Raw genomic sequence first — 25,756 nt, forward strand, 5'->3', positions numbered from 1 at the left:
AGTAATTAGTACCACGTGATTCCACATGCAAGGTTTCATTATAGGATGCAATTGTTTCTAGCAAATACAGGTTGTCATAAGCATTCAAGTAGCCAGTTCCAACAACATTTGAATTTAAAGACAAATTAAACTGATTGTTTCCAAAAGAACAAGAATATCCAAATTTGTCCAACAAAGAAACAGAAACTAAATTCCGTCTAAAAGACGGTACAACAAAAGTGTCTTTCAAATCCAAATAAAAACCATTTCCTAACAACAACCTAAAATTCCCAATTGCTTCCTTTACCACTGATTTTCCATCGCCCACAAAGATGTGCCTTTCACCATCACTTGGCTTTCGGTAGCTCAGGCAACCCTGCATAGAAACACTTATGTGAGTAGTAGCACCAGAATCTATCTACCAAGTGTTCCTAGGTACTGAAGCTAAATTAACCTCAGAACAGACCAAAGTAAGAATCATACCTTTCTTTGCACGCCATGCGTGATACTTGGCACAATCTTTCTTCACATGTCCAGGCTTGTTGCAAAAGTAACAACCTTCTGAATCCTTCTGTTGTTTCTTTTAGGCTGGACCCTTAGCAGCTTCATTCTCTGATTTCCTTTTCTTGCCCTTATCCTTAGAGGTAGTGGCCAAGTGAGCACTTTTAGTTTTGTCCTTTTTTAACCTTTCTTCCTCTTGCACACGGTGAGAAATGAGCTCATTGAGAGTCCATTTCTCCTTTTGACAGTTGTAGCTAATTTTAATTTGGTTAAACTGTGCAGGAAGCGTTAACAAAACCATAAGCACAAGCACATTATCAAAAAGCTCAATCTTAAGTGTCTTAAGCTTTGAGACAATATGATACATTTCCATAATGTACTCCCTTACATTTCCTTGACCCTTATACTTCATGGTCATCAAAGAACCTAGAAGTGTTGTCATTTCAACTTTATCGTTTTTAGCAAAATGTTCCTCAATTTGTTCAAGGAAATTCTTGGCCTTAGTAATCCCTTCGGATTTTGTGCCCCAAAAAGCTTCTGGGATGCTATGTTTCATAATCATTAAACTCATGCGATTTGAACGATCCCACCTCTCAAAATCCGCTTTCACATCACGGGTGCTTTCCTTAGTGAGAGGTGCATGTTGTTCATCCCTTAATACATGGTCTAAATCCATACATCCCAGAACTATAAGTAAGTTCCTTTTCCAATCCTTAAAATTGGTTTCATTAAGCATAGGAATATAATTAATATTAGCAGATATTGAGGCAGCAAAAGATGAACTAGCTGAATATAGAACAAAACAAACAAAACAAGCTCACATCAATATGCATAATCAAACAATAAATTCAAAATTTGTTTAATCCCATCTCAAGATACCAAGCACAACATTAATATTAAGTCTTTGGACAATAATATTAATTGTAAGCGATACTCTTGTTGCAGCAATCAAACATTGACAATAAATTATGTCAAACAATAAGTCAATCTTTGGACTGACATATTGCTCACACAAAATACCCTATAATTGTTATATATTTATCACCACAGGTATGCATGAAACTTGACCAAATATTAACTTACCTTTGGGCCAGTTAATAAATGCATGAATTACATACACACAATTATCTTGATATTTTAATTAAATTAATCTACACAAAAGAAATCACTTTGGTGATATTTTGTTTCAATTAATTAATTTAAAATATTAGATATTCTTGATAAAATCTAAAACCAAAACCAAATTTGAATTTAACTGTTATGTATTATTATTATTATTATTTTAACTGAAACTATTATATATTCAATAAATAATAATAAAACAAAATTGATAATGATTTATATATATATATATATTTACATATAAATTTATATCTTCTTTATTATATACAACCTTGAGATATTTTATTATATTCAATAAAATAATAATTGTTGACCCTGATTTTGGTCAACTGACACGGAGTAAAAAATGCTTGATGTGGACAAATATGTTGAAATGAAAGTGATGACAAAAACAATAAAGAACACAAGAATTTATAGTGGTTCAGCCCCAAAGTCTGGTAATGACCTACGTCCACTTGAGCTGTTATCGATATAGGATTCAAAGGAGTGATCAAAGAACTAGGGTTCAATGAGTTTCACCAACCTCTGAAGAACAAAACAATATATCGAATGTGATAGCTCTAATAATGCTTGTAAAACTCTAATCTCTGATCATTAGAAAGCCAAAAAAGTCCATTTCCTTGAGCTATCTTTCTCTATTTATAGGCTCAAGGAGGATTACATTAATTTGTTACAGATATTCTTTCCTAAATAATCGGATACTCAGGAAATCATGGGAGATAATTTCGGATATGTTTATAACTGCATAAGATTTTCTCCAAATATAGCGAGTATACGACCAGGCTGGTCGTATATAAAGATTGAGTGTTGTGCCATAGACATCTCTCTGGTCGATAGACGAACAAGACTCCTGCCAGATGTCAGCCACGTGTATTAAGCGTTTGCCATATCATCCATGCCTGCTTTTTGGATAACATTTGCCCCCTAAGTTTGTTTATTGCGACCAGCAATAAAGAAACTTTAGGGAAACAACCGTTCATATGCCCCACGAAATCTGTCAGAATCCTCGTGCGTTCTTGAAAACTGTGACATAATTATGTCTAATCAAGCCCTTTCAGTTTTCAAGAAAACAATTTGACGGCTTATACACTCCCCCACGTTTCGAAAATGGGAAAGTAATGATTGCCACTTTTTTCCATACCTCAACCTCTATAAGTAACCTCTTTTTCTTCCTTATAATTTTTTACTCATCATTCCTATCAAGAACTTCAAGAACTTTGCTTCAGAACCCAGAATTTCGAAACCATTCAGACACCCAGCCGAAGGTCTTTCCGACTCGAAATTTCTACTTTTTTCTGAATCTCCACGCTGTGCCCAGGTATTCACTTCGTATTTTAAACTCTTCATTATGCCATGCATGCTATTATTGTGCTCTGTGATTTCCTGCGTTCTTGAGTAGAAATTATGAGGATTTTTGTATAAATCATCTGATGCTTGGTAAGAGAGTGTATTTCTGCTTTATATAAGTTAGGAGCTAGTTCGATAGTAAGGATCACAGGTTTAGGGCGTAAGATCGACGTAAAAATTCAATCTTTAAACTAGTTGAAAAAACTGGGTTTTTTCCCGCCCTTTAGAAGTAGAAAAAGTTTTCTTTCAGAAAACATTTTATTTCCTTTTTTGATCTGTTTTTCAAACTGCTAGCACCAAACTTAGTGTATGGGTAGGATGTTGCTGGTCAATAGACGCGAGCAACGTTATCCCAATCCCCCACGTAACTTCGTAGGCTATGTGTCTTATCTCCTCCATTGTCTGTTTGCAGTTCATATGCAAGACCCTTGGGGAGGAGAAAGACCCATCGAAGACGACCTCCTAGCTCAGCTGCTTGAAGGCGAAGAAAACCCCTCGACTCTGATACCAGATATCCCTTTTTCTCGCCCTAGCCCAAACCTAGAGAATGGCTCGAACAAAAACAAAAGCTCAAAAAAGAAAAATCCCTAACTCTTCATGCTAGCCTAGTGCTGATACCCCCTCGACCAGTGGTCGAGGTGAAAATGTTCCTGACACCAATGTTCAAAGGCGTGCCCGTCCTCGACACGCTGATTAGCCGGATGTAGAGTGGCACGTTGTTCCCCAGAGTAAGGTGACGCTGCGGATGATCGCCAACTACTTAAATAAGTACAACCTGATAGGGGTGACCTTAGTCAGACCTTCTATCGACCAGCGGGCCAACCTGCCAGGCGGAGCCTACAGCGCCTGGTCGAGGTTTCACATTGAGGCAGGTGTCACTCTGCCTCTTCACTCGTTCTTTCAGGGGGTTGCGAATTACTTCGGAGTAGCCCCCTTTTAAATCACCCCAAATGGATATAGAATGTTGGCCGCACTCATAATCCTTTATAAACTCAAAAAATGGCCAGTACCTACTCCCCACGAGGTCAACTTTCTCTTTGACCTTAAGTCCAACCCTAACCAAGAAGGTACGGGGTTCTTCCACCTTTGTCATCAAGAAACCGGGCACACTTTCTTGTTTGACACTACTCACATTTCCAATGCGAGGAGGTATCACTATGAATACTTCCTTACTCCTGACTTAGTCGCAGACAACCTGGCCTTCACCCGAGGAGGTAAAAAAATTTTTTTGTCACTAGCTTCTTCACTTAGTGCTTTTCTGTCACAATGTTTTGACATTCCGCTGTGTTCCAGGCCCATGGTTACGTCCAATCCCAACTCCAGGGATGGAGTCAAGGGCAGCACTCTTAGCTAGCATGCCAAATCCTGATAAGAGTGTCAAAAATTTAGTTACCGAGGCTAACCTCAGGTTGGCCGGCCTCTAGAGTCCCCAACCAGCGACAGTTGAACCTTCGGCGGATGATGTCCCAGCCAAAGTGGAACCCGAGCAGCAACCCCAAGCATATCCTCCACGGAGGAGACCAACTGGGGTTACGATCAGGGAACCTGCCACCCCTCGTTGAGCACAGAAACCCTTGGCCCCCGAGGGCAAAGGAAAACAAAAGGTTGCTGAGCCTACCGAACTTTCTGACGACTTGTCGGATGAAAACAGTACAATAATCTAGCTTTTAAATCATTTGCCAATTTCCTCTCATCTATTTGATGGGGATGGCAACTTTAGGAATGCTCCCTCTTTAAACTCAGATTTCTTCCAGGAACTAGGTAGTTCAGTAAATAATGTTACGACCAGTAGTTGTAGCGCGGGTACTTTACTTATAATCCTTTTACTTTTATTCTTTTATCCTGCATGACCATTTAGTCTTACTGCTTGTGTTGCTTCCTTTGGTGCAGGTATGGACTTTGAGGACGTCTTTGAGCACTATCAGGCTGCCGCTGCCTCTTCTGTCCTGAAGAAGGATAGCAAGAGGGCTCGAGGGGAAAGCAGCAAGACCCCCTCAAAGAAGGCTCGAACAGACGATGCTCCAGCCATCGCCCCCTCCAAGGAGAACTCATCACCTCCGCCCCCTTCCGAGCAGACGACTCTCACTCCTGTAAATCCACATCCTTCTCCTAAGGCTGCTGACTAGGAGACTTTGGACAACTTGCCCTAAGGCTCCCTGCCCAGCCTCGTGGTTGGCTCGGCCAGGGAGAGGATATACAAGCTCTCTAAGCATAGACGCAGCCAGGCCGCCATCACTGAAACTGCCTCAATGGAGGCCGACCAAATCATCAACAGAGGGTTGAATGAGATAGTTAGCGTAAGTTATCTCCTACTACTTTATCATTCATGTTTGACTTCTTTTCCTTACTTTATCTCATTCTTTGTCTTCAGGGGCTGCTATCTTTAACTGCTGGCTGGCGCCGTGCTGGGGCATTGGTTTCTCGGGGAAAGAACTTCGACTCCAGGCTTGCCCAGGCTAAGCAAGCACTTGAGGCTGAGAACAACAAGCTGCTTGAGGAGAACAAGGAGCTGTCCAAACAACAGGAACAACTGCGCGAGGACAAAGCTGCTCTTACCAAAGAGCTTTTGGACACCCAAGATGCCCTGAAGAAAGCCAACGAATCCAGAGAAAAATTCAGGGAGAGTGCCAGGCTCATCACTCAAGAAAGTAAGCAGCTTAATCTTGATCTGACCGCCAGCAGGCAGGAGACGAGGGAGCTTGAGAAGCGAGTGCAGGAGCTCGAGGAGGAAGGGGCCAAGAATTTGAAGAAGTATAAGGAAGCCACTCACCTTTGCTTCTACGAGTTCTGGAAGCACAACCGGGAGGCCAACTTCAACTACCTGTCCGAGCGGCTGAAGAGGACTCTGATGGCACAGTGCGCCATTCGGCTGGAAGAAGAGGAAAAGGCCAAAGTGCCTGCCGCTGATGCTGAAACTGGTCCTTTGGCCGACCAAGGCACTCCTGCCAATCCTCAAGACCCTCATGCTCCTTAGATTTAATAATTTTTCTTTTTATTTCGTTTTTATGGCCCACGGGTCGTTTTGTAAAGACAATTTATTTTTATTGCTGCAAGGGCAGCTTTTACTTTTAATTAAACAATTACATCCGAGCAGTGCTGCTCGCGGTGTAAAAGAATGATTTTTGATATTATAATATTTTTGTCTATTTGTCTATTATAACATCTGTTCGCATGACCGAACTTAGCATAGTACTTTGGCTTGATTTAACAAAATATAAAATTTGAAAAATACTCCAAGTACCGTAGCATGCTTTCACTCATTTTGTTCATGTGTTTACATACCTCTTGGTATGCTTTGCTATCGATGTACCTTATATGCCCTCCAAGTGATCGAGGAGCTTTAGGTCCTTGGTCACTTGCCTTGACCATGACCTGTGCGAACATTACTGCTCGTTAGGAAATTCAACACTTATAATACAGCAAAACAACACACGTAATGAACAAATACTTATAAAAATAAATTTACAAAGGTTGGCAAGAATGACTGGCTGCGCACAGTCCCTTATAATCTCGTATTAAAAATGGACTAAACATGTCTTTACGAGTGATCTTAAAAAGATCTTACACTTATAAGCGATTAGCCATACAACGTGGCTAACCCTTTTTCAAAACTTGTAAAAAGTAAAATTGATACAAGCCAGTCCTTTAAAAAGGGCTGTTTATTGGTAATACTTGCGCAGGTGTTCTCCGTTCCAGTAGCATGGAATGAGATCTCCATTTAAGCGTGCAAGCTTGTAAGTGCCTGGATGAAGGACTTCTTCAATCTGGTAAGGTCCTTCCTAGTTTGGTCCGAGTACTCCAGCAGTTGGGTCGCGGGTGTTTAAGAAAACTCGTTGAAGTACTAGATCTCCGACGCTGAATTTTCTTTCTTTCACCTTTGAGTTAAAGTACCAGGCGACCTTTTGCTGGTACGCAGCTACTCGGAGTTGGGCTTTTTCCCGTTTATCTTCAAGTGAGTCTAGGGACTCCATCATCAGTTGGCTATTATGGTCCTGGTCGTATGTAATTCGTCGATGTGAGGGCGGATCTAACTCGACGGGCAACATAGCTTCATACCCGTATGCTAAGGAAAACGGGGTATGACCTGTCGCTGTTCGGTAAGATGTTTTATATGACCAGAGTACTTCAGGCAGTTGTTCCGACCATGCTCCTTTTGCGTCTTCAAGTCTTTTCTTTAGGGTGTCTTTAAGCGTTTTATTCACTGCTTCCACTTGCCCATTTGCTTGTGGATGTGCAACTGACGAAAAGCTTTTGACGATTCCATGTCTCTCGCAGAAGTCTGTGAATAAGTCACTGTCAAACTGGGTGCCGTTGTCTGAGACAATTTTACGAGGCAAACCATATCGGCAAACAATGTTCTTGATGACAAACTCAAGAACTTTCTTGGTCGTTATGGTAGCAAGTGGTTCAACTTCGGCCCATTTGGTGAAATAGTCGACTGCTACGACCGCGTATTTTACTCCACCCTTTCCCATTGGCAGAGATCCAATCAAATCTATACCCCATACCGCGAAAGGCCAAGGACTCTGCATCTGTTTTAACTCGTTGGGAGCTGCGCGTGGGATCTTGGAAAATCTCTGACACTTTATCGCATTTTCGCACAAACTCCATTGAATCTTCGTTCATAGTCGGCCAGAAATAACCCTGCCCAGAATCTTCTTTGACAAGCTCTGCCCCCAGCGTGGTCCCCACAGAAGCCTTCATGTACCTCCTTCATCAACTCTTTAGCCTTCTTCGGTGTAATACATCTGAGCAGTGGCATGAAATATCGTCTTCGGTAAAGAACACCATCGACCAGTATGTACCTAGCAGCCTACCTTTGGAGGGTTCTAGCTTTATTTCTATCTGCTGGTAGTACACCATTTGCGAGATACTCCAAGTATGGTGACATCCACGTATTTTCCATCCGGATTTCCATATTAGTTTCATCTGCTCGTATGCTCGGCTCGCACAATCTCTCTACCGGCACAATATTCAAAGTGTCAGTGTCTTTCGCACTTGCGAGTTTGGCTAAGGCATCTGCGTTGGAATTATGATCCCGAGGTATCTGCTGGAGGGTATACTTCTCAAACTGAGCCAACAGATCTTTAGTCTTATTTAAGTAGGCCACCATTTTGAGGCCTCGTGCTTGATACTCCCCTAAGACTTGATTCACGACCAGCTGTGCATCACTGTAAATATCCAGCACCTTTATACTCATGTCTTTTGCCAATCTTAACCCAGCGAGGAGTGCTTCATATTCGGCTTCATTATTTGATGCAGTGAAGTCGAACCTAATAGAGCAGTGAAATCGATGCCCTTCTGGCGTTATCAATATCACTCCTGCTCCTGCGTGAGATTTGTTGGACGACCTGTCCGTGAATAACTTCCACGAAGGAGCCTTGACTTGTGGCTCAGGCGCACTAGGATCTTCGCACTGTTCGTCATCTGGGAGCTCAGTGAACTCAACAATAGGATCAGCCAAGACTTGCCCTTTTATTGCTGCTCACGGTGAATATGTAATGTCGAACTGCCCGAGTTCGACTGCCCATTTTAATAAACACCCAGCTACCTCCAGTTTTTGCAGGACTTGTCGAAGGGGCTGGTCAGTTAAGACTGTAATGGGATGGGCTTGGAAGTAAGGACGTAGTTTCCTTGAGGCCAAGATTAAACAATAGGCTAACCTCTTGATGGGAGGATACCTCAACTCTGCTCCGATTAGCATCTTGCTTACATAGTAAACCGCCTTTTGTACGCCTTCTTCTTCTCGTACCAGGACCGCACTAGCAGCAACTTCGGTGATCGCCAGGTAGATGAACAAAGTTTCTCCTTCGATAGGCTTTGATAAAATAGGAGGTTGTGCCATATAGGCCTTTAGGACTTGGAAAGCCTGCTCGCAATCTCCTATCCGTTCGAATTTCTTGTTGCCTCTAAGTAGATTGAAGAAAGGGACGCATTTGTCCTTCGACTTAGAGATGAATCTACTTAGTGTGACAATTCTTCCAGTTAAACTTTGCACATCCTTGATCTTTTCTGGCGATTTCATGTCGATCAGGGCTCTTATCTTGTCGGGGTTGGCCTCGATCTCTCTTGAATTGACAATGAACCCCAAAAATTTCCCTAATCCGACTCCGAAGGAACATTTGAGAGGATTTAATTTCATTTGGTACTTGTTTAGAACGTTGAAACTGTAATGCCCTGGATTCCCTATTATGGTTAATGGCTGGATTAGTAGGCCGGGAGGGCCATAACTGTTTAATTATGCCCTTAAATGTGTTTATGCATGCTCATGAGAATTATATTATAATATGATGTTAAATGCATGCATGTGAGTCCACATTTGTTAACAGGGGTGTTTTGGTAATTTGGCCCGTTGAGGGTATAATTGAATATTTGTTTGCGTGTTAATGATATATTGTGAGACCACATTATAATGTGGATTGGTTCGAGTATTTCGACATGAGACGATCTTTAAACACGATTTATCGGTTTGGTCATAACAGGTTTGAGCTCGGGGCTCGAGGTGAGTCTTGGGGTGATATTTATGGTTATGGCGTTACCGGGGATTTTAGGGTAACAGGATATGAATTATTGGTGTTTGAGGATATTGAGATTAGCGGGAATTGGGAAGCGTTAATTATGATTAACGGGATAAGCGGGAAGTACCAATTTTGCCCTTGTGATGGTTTTAGAGGCTTTGGATGACACAAGGGTATTTTGGTCATTTTAGGGAGGATATATGTGACTTTAGGTGGCTGTTGGCTGTAGAAAGTGGTAGAATAAACAGGACAAAAACAGAGACTCTCATCTTCCTTTCCCGTACACAATTTCCTTCATTCTTCCTTTGAGGTTTTTGAGTTCTAGGTGGGGATTCAAGCTAGGAAACTTAAGGGCTGGCTTGGTGGACTTGGTTCAACCATTGAAGGAGGTTCAAATCTGTACTTGAGGTGAGTTTTAGTCACTGGTTTTAGGTGTTGCTCTGTTTTCGTTTTAGTTTTCAATTCATGGTTTTTGATGTGGGAAGTGAGAATCAAAGGGGGGTTTTTGTGTTGTTTTGATTGGGGTTTGATGAGGGTGAGCTATGGGTGTTATTTGGGGGTTTAATTGAGTGTTTGGAGGAGGTTTGGAGTTGGTTTGAAGGGTTAGTTCCAAAGGAAAACGCAGGGGAGAGTTGGCTGGTGCGTGCTGGTTTCTTGGCTGATTTGCGAAATGAGCCGCGGCCTATCTATGGTGTGCCGCGGCCTGAGGTGGCTTAAAAGGTGAAAATGGTCCTGTCAGGAGGGTGAGCCGCGGCATGGCTCTGGTGAGCCGCGGCCCATCAAGGCAGATTTAGCCAAAAAGATGTTTTTAGCTTGGGGAGTCAAACCTAGGGCCTCGGGGTTGAACCTAGTACCTAGTTGAGTTATGTTTGATGTCCCGGAGGCTAGATCTTGGTTTGGGAACCCTCGGTTATCATTTTTATTGATGAATCCTATATTTTGGTTATGACCAGGTGACCATCAAGGAATTTAAAGGTTGATCGTTCTCAGGGGTCGTTCATATTATAATTCTCACTCGAACCAGAGGTAAGAAAACGATGTATGAATACAGTTGCACCCTGTATAGGTATATGACATGCATGGTTTGATATTGGAGCATGTTGGTTGATATATGTGGACGTGGATTGCATATTAAATGCTGATGTACGCTGATTACCTGTTTAAGACACTGACTAGTCAGGGACCGACTCTAAAGTCGAGAATCATGCATTGAATGGCTCTATGGCATTAATGCTAGATCGACCCTAGGGTCGAAGAACTTATAAGCGCTTGCCTGGTCTACGACCAGATGTCTATAGCCAAGGTATATGACCCCGGTGACCGTTTGTCACATGGCTAAGGGACGTTGTCCATAGTTTCGACTCTAGAGTCGTGAGGAAGGTTATGTTGGTGACCAATCATCATGCACCTGTCCTAATCAAACTTATGAAAGAATCACTTATTAGTTAAGCCCTGGTGACCCTATCGTCACATGGCTAGAGGGGGCGATGCTCATTATTGTGACTTTTGGCTATTGTCACCTATTTGTTGGGCTGATAGTCCTGAATGGTTATTATGACCGTTGTTGATATTATATCATGTTATACTGTGTTTTCTTGCTGGGCCTTGGCTCATGGGTGCTTTGTGGTGCAGGTAAAGGGAAGGAAAAAGCTTAACCAACCCTGAGTGGAGAGCTTGGGCGATGTGGTGTACATACAGGGCCGCTTGACCGCCACGGTCAAGGAGTTCTCAGAGGGACTAGGGGTTTACCCTATTTTGCCGCTTAGGCCGGCGGGGACTGTAAATTTGAAACTGTAGCGACTCTTTTGTATTACGAACTACTTGTAAACATTTTAAAAAGGCTCATGAGCAGTTTATTTACTTAATGAAATGTACCCTTTCCTTTTTACTGGTTTTTCACCTTAACCTGATAATAACACTTAGATCACGTTTTAACCAAAGGACTCGGGTAGCTAGTCAAATTTCCGGTTCACTGTTCACCGTAACTGTTCTGGGGTAGCCAGGGCGTTACAGAAACACTCTTGTAAATCCTTCACATGTCCTTCTACTTTTTTTGACTTTACCAGCATGTTGTCCACGTACACCTCCATGTTTACTCCGATCAGCTCCTTAAACATGTGGTTGACTAGTCGCTGGTAAGTCGCACTAGCGTTTTTCAGTCCGAAGGGCATCACTTTATAACAATATAACCCTATATCGGTCTGAAAGCTAGTGTGATCCTCGTCAGGGGGATGCATACTGATCTGATTGTACCCTGAGTATGCGTCCATGAAGGAGAGGATCTTATGCCCTGCAGTTGCATCGACCAGCTGGTCGATCCTTGGGAGTGGGAAGCAATCCTTTGGGCAGGCTTTATTGAGGTCTGTGAAATCCACACAGGTTTGTCATTTGCCGTTAGGCTTGGGAACCAGTACGGGATTAGAGACCCACGATGGATAAAATGCCACCCTGATGAACTCATTCTCCTTTAGTCTTTCGACTTCTTCTTTTAAGGCTTTCGATCTGTCCTTATCGAGCAGCCTTCTTTTTTGTTGCACGGGTGGAAAACTCTTGTCTACGTTCAGGACATGGCTGATGACTGCAGGATCTATTACAGCCATGTCTTTGTGTGACCAGGCAAAAACGTCCTGGTTCTTTCGCAAAAATTCCACCAATGCATGCTTCGTGATTGCTTCTAAGTTTTTCCCAACCTTTACAACTCTGGTCGGGTCTTTCTCGTCAAGTTGGACCTCTTCCAAGTCCTCGACGGGTCCAACATTTTCCTCAAAATCCCCAAAGCGAGGATCTAAATCCTTATCCTCACTTTGGGCAACACCTTATTTAGTGACTCCATCACCGGATTGGGCTTGTGTATCAATAGGCATCTGCAACCTATCTGGGGGAGTGCTCTTTGACGTTCCTTTCTTCGCCTTTGTGCCTGAGGCGTTGTAGCACTCCCGGGCTTATCTCCGATTTCCCAACACGTGTCCTACCCCTGCGTCTGTCGGGAATTTCATGGCCAAGTGCCATACTGAGGTGACGGCCCGAAGATCAACCAGTATGGGCCTTCCAATGACAGCATTGTACGCCGAAGGACAATCGACTACTATAAAAGTAGCGAGTAATGTCCTGGTAGCAAGTGTTGTACCTGCTGTAATTGGAAGTCTGATTGACCTTGCTGGGGCGAGTCCCTCGCCTGAGAAGCCGTAAATTGTCTGGTTGCAGGGTTCCAAGTCCTTAACGGACAACTTCATGCATTCCAGCGAAGATTTGTATAGGATGTTCACTGAGCTTCCTATATTAACTAGTACTCTTTTCACCATCATATTGGCGATTTGAACGTCCACGACCAGCGGATCGGAGTGTGGGAACCGGACATGCTTTGCGTCGCTATCAGAGAAGGTTATCTCACCCTCTTCTGACCGAGCCTTCTTTGATGCCCTGTCCTCCACAGTCATCATCTCGATGTCCTGGTCGTGGCGTAGGGTCCGAGCATATCGTTCCCTCGCCTTTCCACTACTTCCCGCGAGGTGCGGGCCTCCGCAGATGGTGAGTAAAGTGCCAGCTACGGGGTCAGGCTGCAAAGGTGGCGAGCGTTGGCATGTGGGCGCATGCTCGTTGCCACCTGGAGCTTCTCGTTGGGAATTTCCCGAGGCCCGTACATATCTTCTCAAGTGTCCTTGTCTAATAAGGAACTCGATTTCATCCTTTAGCTGGTTGCATTCATTTGTATCATGTCCGTAGTCGTTATGGTAACGACAGAACTTGGTAGTGTCTCTCTTCGAAATATCTTTTCAAATGGGAGTAGGTTTCTTATAAGGCACACTGGAACTCGTGGCCTGATACACCTCTCCCCGAGACTCAATTAGGGCAGTGTAGTTAGTGAACCGAGCTTCATAACGATTACCCTTGGCTCGTTTATTGTCAGAGGTGGAAGGCTCATTATGTGGCCGTTTCCCCCCATTCTTGCCATTGCCATTGCTGTTTCCGTTGCCTTTGCCGCTGCCATTGGGTTTTGACCCATTGGCGGCTTTGGCGGGCTCGGCAGTCCCCTTATCCTTGCCTGGGGGCTTTCCTTCACCGGCTGTGGCATCTTCGAGCTTGATGTATCGATCAGCTCGGTCTAAAAATTCCTGGGTAGTCCTGACTCCATGCTTTCTGAGGCTGTTCCAAAGAGGCATGCAGCACTTAACCCCTGCGGTTATGGCCATCATCTTGCCTTCGTCTCCCACTGTTTTCGCTCCAGCAGCTGCTCGCATAAAACGCTGGACATAATCTTTCAGTGGTTCTCCGTCTTGCTGGCATATTTCGACCAGTTGATTTGCCTCAGTTGGGTGCACACGACCCGCATAGAACTGTCCGTAAAATTCTTTTACGAACATCTCCCAAGAAACTATACTTGCAGGAGGGAATTTGAAAAACCACTCCTGTGCAGCATCAGAAAGTGTTGCAGGAAAGATCCTGCACCGAGCGTCTTCGGACACTTTCTGAATGTCCATTTGTATCTCAAATTTGTTGATGTGAGATACCGGGTCACCATACCCGTCAAAGTTTGGAAGCGTAGGCATCTTAAACTTGCTAGGAGTTTCTGCCATAGCCATCCTTTGAACGAAAGGAGTGCCCTTTCTCCTATTGTGAACGATATAAGACGTTCTTCCCCCGACCAGCTGTTGCACTGCCTGGTTGAGGGCATCTAGCTGGGCTTGGACGGCGCTAGGAATCGCCGGGGCCTCTGTTGCTGCTGGGGGAATGTACTCATCGTGTTGTTCCCTGCGATCGTTGAGTACATCTCTTAAATCCTCATCTCTCCTCTGCTGCTCGCTAGCTTCGAGCCGGTCAAAGACGTTATTATGCCTGGGCTGCCCCCCAGCATCACGTCTTTCGGGTTGGTCATCCCTAGGTGGCGGGCTTCTGCCCCCACCTCTTTCTTCATTCCTCCGACCGGCATTACCTTTGCCCGAGTTGGCCTCATTATAATTGTGGCCATCTCTGAATCTGGATTGGCTATGATGGGATCGACTGTTTCCTCGGTTGCCTTCCCGGGCTGGAACCTCCCGAGCGTTAGAGGGTGGCCTGCGCTGGTCGGTAGGTCCCCGTGCATTATCATGCCGTGGGGGGCCCCGGACCGCAGAACCGGTCTCCGAGTTCCTTCTGTTTCCAGAAGGACGCTGCCCTCTGCTCAGTGGGTTTGGTTCTTCGCCCCTATGGCGTCTAGGACTGTGGGGCTGCTGCCCGGTCCTATTCTGCCTTGACCGCGGGGGATTGCCGCGACCATCTTGGGAGAGAGGCTGTGCTTCAGGATCCCTTGGTGGGAGATCATCCTGAGGCATTGTTGGCTGCTCGGGCCTTTGCAGGCTCGAGGGCTAGATAGGCGGGCTAGGATTGGGACCCCTTTGAGGTGGCCCATTTGTAGGTTGATCAGGCTACAAAGCAGGTGCAGCCTGACTCCTAGCCAGCTGTAGGGCTGCTTCGAGGGCGGCCATGGCCTCCCTCTGATGGAGGTCCATCTCCACCTGCCTTTCACTTAACTCCTGGCACTATCGTTCGATCTCTTGTTGCTGCCACGCCATAATCTCAGCAACACTTTCTTGGCTGGCCCTCAGATTGGCTAGTTCATCCTGCAATACCCCTAGGGTATTCCTCAGCGTCTCGGAGTCCAATTCTTCCTCATCAAATTCCAGATGTGGCTCATTCTCTGCCACGTTGGGAGGAGGAGGAGGCGGTTGAGATGGTGCAGCGCTAGCCACCTATCCAGTCTTCTTGGTAGTTTTCGCCATTGATATTTCAACAATGTTATATCAAGCTCTCAACGAAAGCACCAGAATGTTGACCCTGATTTTGGTCAACTGACACGGAGTCAAAAATGCTTGATGTGGACAAATATGTTGAAATGAAAGTGATGACAAAAACAATAAAGAACACAAGAATTTATAGTGGTTCGGCCCCAAAGTCTGGTAATGACCTATGTCCACTTGAGCTGTTATCGATATAGGATTCAAAGGAGTGATCAAAGAACTAGGGTTCAATGAGTTTCACCAACCTCTGAAGAACAAAACAATATATCGAATGTGATAGCTCTAATAATGCTTGTAAAACTCTAATCTCTGATCATTAGAAAGCCAAAAAAGTCCATTTCCTTGAGCTATCTTTCTCTATTTATAGGCTCAAGGAGGATTACATTAATTTGTTACAGATATTCTTTCCTAAATAATCAGATACTCAGGAAATCATGGGAGATAATTTCAGATATGTTTATAACTGCATAAGATTTTCTCCAAATATAGCGAGTATACGACCAGGCTGGTCGTATATAAAGATTGAGCGTTGTGCCATAGACATCTCTCTGGTCGATAGATGAACAAGACTCCTGCCAGATGTCAGCCACGTGTATTAAGCGTTTGCCATGTCATCCATGCCTGCTTTTTGGATAACAATAATAATGATAATAAAACAAAATCTGAAGTGATGGAGTAATCTCAAGATGGGTGACCTCCTGGGAAGTTTTCCTAGGAAGTGTGCCAAAGCACGTTGGAAAGAGTCGTGTTGGTTTGTAGGGCTAGTCGTCATTCCAGGAAGTAGCCATAGTGACGTGGGGCGTTACAATCATCAGGGTGTTGAACATTCCCAAGTGGTCAGATGGATCTCCATTTCCATCGAATTTTGACAGATGGGGCATTCTGAAACCCGGCGGGTATGTTGTTGCGACAATGTTTAGGGCGAAAAGTTCGAGCTCATCTCCTGAGTCATATACGTCTTTTTACTTCTCCGATAAGAGTCTTTTCATCAGCTCCTCCATCTGGGCTAACCTTTCGAGGGTTTGGTCCTTGGTTCCCTGGTTGTTATGGGGTTGTTCAACAGCTCCCATCTGGTCGTACTCGTTCGGTGGGTTATTGTCCCTCCAAGCTCGAGCTTGGTTTGGTGGGACATTCCTGTTGTCACGTACTTCGGATGGGCCCCCCTCTTGGTGAGTGTCACTGATTCCATCACGGGCTGGGTTTCTCCTTTGTGAGTTTAGGCGATCTCGTAGATCGGTCTGCGGATCTACTTGAGGGCTCTGAGCCGAACTCAGCTGATTTCTCAAATATGCACCGGTTCTCCCACTTCGACGGCCCTCAGTCCAATAACTTCCATTAGAGAAACTTAGAGCTTGCGGTTGAGGATGAGGATTTGGGATATTTACGCGTGCTCGTGGGGCATAAGTAGGGGCAGCGGGAGGAGGATTCCTCCTGCTGTCCCCATAGGTAGGAACGTTTCAAGCGGAACGAGGTGGTGCTGGATTCCTTATGGGCAACAGGGGATGCCTAATCAGCGAGGCAATTCTTGTCCCATTAGGATGTACCAAGTTAGCCCGCGGTCGCTCTACTCCGCCATTTCTAACTATAACGCCCTACTTCCTTAGAGCCGTTACTAAGTGAGTTTTAAAAAAAACATGCATTCAACTCGCTAATCGAGGTTTTAGGTCAAATAGTGTAATTAAGCCATAAATAGAGTAGAAACTCTAGAAATAATTCCATTTCATTGAAAATCATAAAAGTTTAACACTTGGGATCCCAAAATACAGTTTAGAAATATTTACAACATATAAACTGAACCAAGTCAACTAAACGAAAAAAATCTAGGTTTATTTACAATCATCTCCCAAAATCCACTGGCTGTGGCAGCCAGGCTGGCCAAACATGTACACGCTGCCTCATGCCTGCTACACTCATGGTTGGTTGGCTTTCTCTTTGCCCTTACCTGCACCACAGAGCACCCGTGAGCTGAAGCCCAGCAAGAAAACCCACAAACAGATAACATATGCAAAACATACACCAAGTACACAAACTGGCCATCAATAAGCTAAACACATACAGCCTAGCTGTCCGAGGTGCCTTACCAGACCTTGGGTTCGCGGTCCACATCGTGATGATATCCCAGATATCCTTTAGGGTCCCGCCCTGGCAGCTCGCACTCCACGTGCCCGACACTGCTCTCAGCCCCTTGCCGTTCTCGGCCTCGCACTCAACGTGCCCAACGTCGTTCCCGGCCCTTTGCCATTCCCTGCCCCTGCCGACCTCGGCCTATACCGTTCCCGGCTCTTGCCGATCATTTACACAATATCATTCATAGCATAATAAACAAATACTGAACACTAGCAAATTCAATCAAAGGGCTATGCCCTGCAATTCAAACATATTGGGCTCAGCCCTGCATACAAGCTCTATGGGAACAAGGGTTTTCTTACCTAAGTCCCGAGCTCTCCGAGCACCGCTATCCTGAGCACAGTCCTCTAACTTGAGCCTCGCCGAAACCCTAGTCACAACACATTAACAATATCCATCCATCTGGTTCTAGTCCATTAAATAACTTTGAGCCATATCTATAACCTCCGAGACCTTGAATTCTATCAATCCGGGTGATAAAATCCATCCCGAGCCTTAACTATTGAGTTCCCAAGCCTAAACACCCTTAAAAACACAAACTGGCGCTAAGAGTCGCAGCCCTACCCACAAGCACTGCGGCTAGCCTCGAAACAGAGGCTAGCACCTCTCTGAACCCACACGGGCCACGGCGCGCATCACCAAGCGCCGCGGCGCGCCTCAAGTACCTCGGCCTCCCATGGCCGCGCACTCACACGTGTCGCGGCGCACCCCTCCTAGGGTCGCGGCCCTAGCCTCCAAACCCAGAAATATTCATCTTTTCTTGCATTTTTCTTCAACCCAATTCACCCAAAACTAACTAGCAGCTCCAGATTATCACCACAAAAGTTCTAACACAGTCTCTACATCAGAATCTATCAAGAACCAGCCCCCAAAGCTCAGCCTAACAATCAAAACTATCCAACAATCCATACCATGCATACTCAATGAAAACCAGCAGAAATTTAGACTTAATCTCTGTAATTTAGAACTTAGCTTTGCTGGATTGAACCTTAGAACCAGCTCCCTATGCTCCAAGCTTCAATCTCCCTAAAGTCCCAGCTGAATTCCCGTAGCTTCTAGCTAATTTCTCCAAGTTTCTCCTTAAGCCTCCAAAGAAAAGATAACCACTTCTTGAGAGAGAATGAGTGTGTCGGTTTCCTGAGTGTTCTATATAATTCTAAGGTTTGTTTTATTCAACTTAAGTCTATGTGGTTACCTCAAGGCTTGGGGTGCCGAAAACGTCCCCGAGGGCAAAATGGTAAATTTCCCCAATATTCCATCCTAGACATTCTAACCTCAAATATATCTCCAAATATTTATTTCCATAACCCAATAACCCCATATAATAACTAATGCCCAAATTACCCCTCGACTCGCCCCAAGTCGGGTTCTCAACCCCGTTGTGACTTTCTGGCTAACCGTTCCCCAGGACTGTCTCGGATCGTGCTACACAGAAATACATCACATACATATTGCATTTAACACATTTATACCCCTAATATCCAAACGGGGCCCACATGCACATTTAACTCAACTAAACATGCATTATCATCATATATTCATATAAATTCACATATTAACTCATTTATTACCCTCCATGCACGCTAATCAAGGCCCTAAGCCCTATTAGCGAATTCGGGTCGTTACACTAACTCTCTGTGTCTGGCGATCTGATCGTGATGCAGGGAGGTCGGCTGGAACATGCCATCTTTACGAGTTTTCCCTTGACCTTCTACGTGGGTTGCCATGGGCACTTCCAGGTGCATTCGACGGTGGTACTGAACTCGGAGTCGAGGTCCTAGCTGACCGGCTGACTTGCCGATGGCCCTTGGGAGTGCCATCAAACGGAATTTCTTGGTGATCTTGTGCCATGGGCGTAGAACTCGGGGTCGAGGTTCTAACAGATCGACTATCCCAGCGGGACTTATGAGTTCCACCTTGCCTCTTTCCGACATTAATGTTGGTTGCAAGAGGGGGTAGCCGAGCCAAAACCTCCTCAATTTGTTTGTTTGCTTTGGCCAGATGGATCCTTAACTGCATGTTTTCCAACTTTACCATAGTCAAGTAATCCGGGTTTGGATTTGGCGGTAATGACGCTAAACTCCCAGTGTCACCGTGGCCCATCGGTTGTTTTCACGACCGTTGCGGGATCTCAGGGTTTTGTTCATCAGAAACAGCGGTATGGTGAGCCTCCTGCCCACCATGCTGATCCGTTTCATTACCGTGTCTCGAGCGAGTAACCACCATGATAAAACTTTGATCTGAATCTTTTACAATAGCACTAATCTGTAGCTCTCAACGAGAGCACCAAACTGTTGACGGGGTTTTTCGCCAACAGTGAATTATGAAAATAACTGGGATGAATTAGTACTTAATGGTAAACCGTAATAAGAAAATGATACTTAAAAACACTAGAAACAAAATATCAAGAAGACATGCCCCTTTTTACGTGGTTCAGAGGTTAAAATCCCCCTAGTCCACGAGTCTGTATTATTACTGTTTATCTCTCTTTAAATTTTGATAGAGTTTATGCATTACAGAGAAAACAACTCTCTCTCCCCCTATCCAAAGTCTTAGTATTTATAGAGAAAATTCCTGGATAGGCATTGGGGTCATCACGTGAATCCAAATCCCTCGTGTGACCTGTCTCACACTAATGATAAATATTACAATTTATATTAAGGTATGGTCTAATCATTAGGTAAAACTGATCACGGGTCATCAAGGATAACCGGACATGTGATGTCTGATCATGCACGATTATATTACGTGTCCGAGATTTTAGGGATTTGTGGACATGTAATGTCTGTCCATGAACGTCTATATAACGTATCCAGGTTTATAAAGATCCAGGGAAATGGCAGATCTCTAGCGCACCCCGAGCTGAGTGTAGCGTTAGCTCGTGTCTCGGATGCTATGCTTCATAAGTGTTTCCAACTTGTGCCTATTGCTTTGTATTCATTAGCTCGTGCTATTTCCTTGAGGAATCGCGCTGTCTTTACAGAGGAAAGATGAACTTGCAGATCCTCTATTATAGTTCTTGGCTAGCCAGCTGTATCCGAGCTATCTAAAAGACTTGTTCTGAATTTTAGGGCGTACAAGATCATATCGTAGATTGGCAAGTCAGTGTAAATCATGTGCACTGACTAATCTTAGGACTAACTTATTTTGAACATATATTCATATTTATATTCCACTGTGATTATGTCACTATAAGTATGATTATCTATATGCTTGGGATTTAATAGAAGTTTATATTAAACAAATAATCATGAAAATAAAACATGTGAGCAAAGTGATTGACTAAGTCAAAAAATGATTTCTATTCTTTTATTGATAATAAATGAGGTTACAAATAAATTGAGTTTTAATTAGGGCATAAAAACCCCAACAAAGCACACACTAGTATATTCATGTTGTAGCCAAGAAAGAGAAAGGTTAACTTACTTGGAATCCTTAGCTCCTAGCTGGATCTTTAACACTGCTATTCGTTTTCCTTTTTTGCGATTACTATAATTATCACAATGTACTCAGATTAAACTATGGCATACTCGTATAGCTAATATTCTATGATAGCTACATTCAATACAGTTCTCTTAGAGACTCTATACTAACATTTCTCTTATACACTTTACAGATTCCGCTTTAAATCAATTTACGATTTCTTGAGAAAAATCATCCTTACCGCAACATGCTCTCCGTGCTGTGCATTTTAATATTATATTAGTAGAAGACTCTCTCAAGCGTATTACACGTATTTTGGTTACCTATTGTACGCCCTAATTCTCCACGGGCTATTAGCAAGCTGAGGTATGGCATAATTGTGTATCAGCCACGTGGGTGGCTTGTACCCGGAGCTACTGCTCCCAGGTCCCACCTCTTTAGCTCGAGGTAACCACATGTTTAGTGAAGTTGCTGAGTCGGGTCAGAAGTATGGACACCGCAGACTAAGAAGACATCCAGCTTGAGGTACGAGCCTGAGTTGGCATCTGTGACCCCTTATAAAGTCAACCACGCAATGTAAACGTGCATATATCAGGCATCACGTGTCTGATATATCCCTGAATTCTCGGACACGCAGCCTAAACGTGCATGTTCAGGCACCCGCGACTAGGTTGGGCAGTGCGGCCCATTATCCCCCTTACCTATTGATTATACCACACTTCATTTGTCAGGTTTTAGGAATTAATCATGAATGTCACAGAGATGACATGATGGGTAAGGAGGTCACGGGATGACCCCCCTTGCCAACCCCCAGGTGCCCTCTCCTATAAATATGGAGACCCTGGGAGTTGCAAAAGGTTGGACTCTATTATGTAAAGAAATACCCTGTAAAGAATACCAGAAAACTAGCAATAATATTGGCTGGTGGAGTAGAAGGATTTTAACCTTTGAACCACCTAAAAAAAGTACTCGTATCACCATTTTATTTTAAGATCATTCATCTGTTACGGTTCATTACTTAGCACTAATCCCACTCTCTTATTCTATTAATTACCTGTTGGCGAAGAACCGCATCAACAGTTTGGTGCTTTCATTGAGAGCCTGTTAGATTGGTGTTATCGCAAATACCCAACCATGGTGGTCACTCGCTCAAGACATGGTAACGAGGCGGACCAACGTGATGGGTAGGAGGCCCATCATGCCGCCATCTCCGATGATCAGAACCCTGAGGTTCAACAGTGGCCGGGCAAGCAGCCAGTAGGCCAAGATGATACTGGAAGTTCGGTTCCCCGGCCACCTAATCCGAACCCAGATTTCTACACGGCGGTGGAAATGGAGAATGCATAGCTAAGGAGCCAGCTGGCAAAAGCTAACCTGCAGATTCAAGAGGTTCTGGCCCGGCTACCCCCTCTTACAACCGACGCTAACATCGGAAAGAGGCAAGGCGAGACTCATAAGTCCCGCCGAGGTAATCGGTCCAGGCCTAGCCGGTCAGTCAGACCCCAGATGTCAAACTCTACTCCCACCTCGCACCACCAGGAGACCACTTTTGAAGAACTACCCAGGGCTGAGCAGCAGTACAGCCGATCGGTTCGAACTTCAACTCCCAGCTCGCTTCCGCCCTCGAGCGCGCCCAGGAGGGCTTGAGGGAGTTTGCGAAGGAGATCCGGGGAGGGCTCACAGCGGCAGCCCGTCCCGGCCAGCCGCCCTGCACCCCGCTCAGACCGTAGAGCGCAGTATCAGGAGGATGGTAGGGCGCAGCGGCCCCAACCTAACCTAATCCGCCCGGACGGGACCAGGATTGCATCCCTGGTCAGGCATCCTCCTTCACCAATAAGGTACCCATCTCCTCCTCAGCCAGTCCTAGACGTTCCGGCTCATGGGAGCAATAGGAGAAATCCTCCTTCCCATGGACCGACGAATCGTAGCAGAGTGCCCAGAGAAGTCCTGGCTCCTCATCCCCAGAGGCGAGCTCTAAGCTTCTCAAATGGGAGCTATTGGACCGAAAGCCATCGAAGTGACCTTTCTGGCGGAGACCTGTGCCAACGCCTGAGCTCGGCGCAAAGTCCTCAAGCCACTCCGAGGGGCGACCTCCGAGATCGTCTTAACTCTCAGAGGGGGACCCAGCGGGAAACGGCAGTCGTGCCCGCCAGAGGGATGACCTGTTCGAGGTACACGATAGTGAGAATGTCCCATATAACCTATCTCAAGATAGGAGGGACAGTAACCCGCCAAACGTGTACAATGGATCCGGAGCTGTTGAACAGCCTCGGAACAACCAGGGAAATCAAGACAAAACCCTTGAGCGCCTGGCTCAGATGGAGGAGCTAATGAGAAAGCTCCTATCAGAAAAAGAAAAGGACGAATATGATTTCGGGGATGAACTTGAGCTCTTCGCTCCCAGCATAGCAGCAACGGCATATTCGCCCGGTTTCTGTATGCCGCACTTGTCCAAATTCAACGGAGACGGAGATCCATCAGATCATCTGGGCATGTTCAATACTTTGATGATGGCCCACAACATTGGTCCCGAGCTGAGGTGTCTAATATTTCCATCCACCTTAACTGGGCCAGCCAGGCAGTGGTTCAAACAGAGCAAGAAACAATCAATTAGCTCGTGGAAAACCTTCTCTACTGACTTTAAGAGAGCATTCCGAGCTTCCCAGGCTGCCCGCGTCAAGGCCGACACCCTGGCAAACGTAAGACAGCAACCCGACGAGCCTCTAAAGGCTTACCTGAGCAGATTCGCGAATGTCGCTTCTCAGGCCAGAGACGCCGATGACAGCTCCAAGCTCATGGTTTTAAGGACTGGAATCCTCGTCGGAGGGGGACTCTGGAACGAGATACAAAGGAAGGGGGTTAGCACCGTAAATGAATTCCTCAATATGGTCCAGGGGTTGATCAACTTGGAGGAGGCGCAAGCCTCAGCCGCAGGAATCAGCCAGGCCCCTGAACAGCCTGCTGGAGTGGGAACAGAGGTCGTGACAGCAACCCAGACCGTTACACAGAATAACCAGTTTGGTGGAAGCAAGAGAAAGGGGAGCAACGAGGGTAACCAGCACGGCCCAAAGAAGAACAAGTTCATAGAAAAATTTAAGCCGGTCTACGCGACTTATACGGAGCTCACCCACTCTAGGGAGAACATCTTCCTAGCAAATTTTGCTCACCTCCCCTGGAAGAAGCCTGAGCCGTTAAAGCACCAAAAAAGAAAGTGAGACCCTTCCAAGTTTTGTCGGTTCCACAACGACGTTGGCCACAATATCGATGATTGTAGACACCTCAAGGATGAGATTGAAACTCTCATCAGAGCCGGACCCTTGGCTCAGTATGCGCGGAATAGAGTTCCCGCAGCCCGTCCAGCTCCGGAAGTCCCAGTCAGTCAGCCCGGGTCACGGATAGATCAGGACATCCCTCCTCCAGTGATAGGAGGAGAGATCTCCATAATCTTTGGAGGTCCTCATTTGGCTGGCACGAGCAGAGGTGCCCAAAAGAGGTACGTCAACGAACTTAAGGCTCATAATGGAGTGGAATTCGTCCCCGAGCAGCATCTGCCAAAGCAGCAGCGATTGGAGAGGCAACCAATCATATTTACTGAAGAAGATGCCAGCCACGTCCAGTTCCCTCATAACGACCCTCTGGTTGTAGCAGTGCAGCTCGCTAATCGGAGGGTTAGGAGGGTGCTGGTCGATAACGGCAGCTCGGTAAACTTACTGTTCCGGTCCACGCTGGAAAAGATGGGTTTTCTGTCACCGAGCTAAAAGCCACCTCCATGATGCTTTACGGATTTTCTGGAGAAGGGTCGGCAGCAATAGGGACGATCGAGCTAGTGATCACCTTAGGAGAGGGACCTCGGACAGTCTCAAAGCTCCTCGAGTTCGTGGTCATCGAATGTCCCGCCGGGTACAATGCCATTTTGGGTCGACCTACGCTTATAGCGTTTGAAGCCATTACCTCCATCTGCCACCTTGCGCTAAAATTCCCCTCTTCCAGGGGGATATGCATGGTCCATAGCAATCAACTTGCTGTCAGGGAATGCTACAACATTTCCATGAAGGGAAAATTAAAACCCGGGCAGTTAACAATGACCGTCCAAGGCGGAAATGAGGAATCTCAGGAACTTTTGCCTAATCTTGAGATTGAAAAACCTCAGAGCGCCGAAGGGGAAAATATCATCCTAAGTGATGATATTGACCCCAGGATAGGCGAGGATAAATCCGAGCTCCAAGCTATCGAAGAGCTCGAGGAGGTAAATATCGATCCACAGAGTCCCTCACGGATGGTGAAGCTCGGGAAAAACCTATGTGGCGAAAGGAAGGCAGAGCTGATTAAGTTCCTGCAGGAGAACCTGGACGTGTTCGCATGGTCTCACGAGGACATGGTGGGAATCAGTCCAAGCGTCATCATGCACACCCTCCATTTGGATAAGAGCGTACCTACGAAGTCCCAGAAATAAAGGCGCCTAGGAACAACCCGAGATGAAGCCCTCGAAGAGGAGGTAGCCCGGCTCAAGAAGTGCGGCTTTATCCGCGAAGCTGAGTTCCCGGTCTGGGTCGCCAATCCTGTGTTGGTCCCAAATCCCAACGGGAAATGGCAGACCTGCATCGACTTCTCCGATCTGAACAAAGCTTGCCCCAAGGACTGTTTCCCCTTGCCTAGGATCGACCAATTGGTAGACGCCACGGCGGGGCACGAGCTCATGTCCTTTATGGATGTGTAGTTGGGCTATAATCAGATCGCCATGAATCCAGTGGACCAGGAGCATACTAGCTTCATGACCCCAACTAACGTCTATTGCTACAAGGTCATGCCGTTCGGGCTGAAGAACGCTGGTGCTACATACCAGAGATTGGTGAACAGGATGTTTGCCAACCAGATCGGGAAGAACATGGAAGTGTACGTTGACGACATGCTGGTCAAGTCAAAAACTGTCGATAACCATGTTTCCGACCTGGAGGAATGCTTTTA

At 45.5% G+C, this 25,756-nt stretch overlaps 1 protein-coding gene across 1 annotated transcript; it reads right to left on the reverse strand.

The window, feature by feature from the left end:
• Positions 1–562: 562 nt before the first annotated feature.
• On the reverse strand, positions 563–2,949 carry LOC133796317 (uncharacterized). The gene is made up of 2 exons (XM_062233787.1): positions 2,790–2,949; positions 563–1,266 (listed from the first exon to the last, which is right to left on the reverse strand). The coding sequence occupies exons 1-2, from the start codon at positions 2,947–2,949 to the stop codon at positions 563–565; spliced, it is 864 nt and encodes a 287-aa protein (XP_062089771.1).
• Between the last annotated feature and the right edge of the window lie 22,807 nt (positions 2,950–25,756).

The sequence above is a fragment of the Humulus lupulus genome, chromosome 8 (genome assembly GCF_963169125.1).
Source record: "Humulus lupulus chromosome 8, drHumLupu1.1, whole genome shotgun sequence".
Classification (NCBI taxonomy): Eukaryota; Viridiplantae; Streptophyta; class Magnoliopsida; order Rosales; family Cannabaceae; genus Humulus; species Humulus lupulus.

Excerpts from the sequence above, each read along its gene's own strand:
- LOC133796317 (XM_062233787.1), bottom strand. The coding sequence starts at position 2,949 with ATGAAGAGTTTAAAATACGAAGTGAATACCTGGGCACAGCGTGGAGAT. Across the intron at positions 1,267-2,789 it reads GTTCTTGATAGGAATGATGA|CTAGTTCATCTTTTGCTGCC; the intron begins GTAAAAAATTAT and ends TTCTATATTCAG.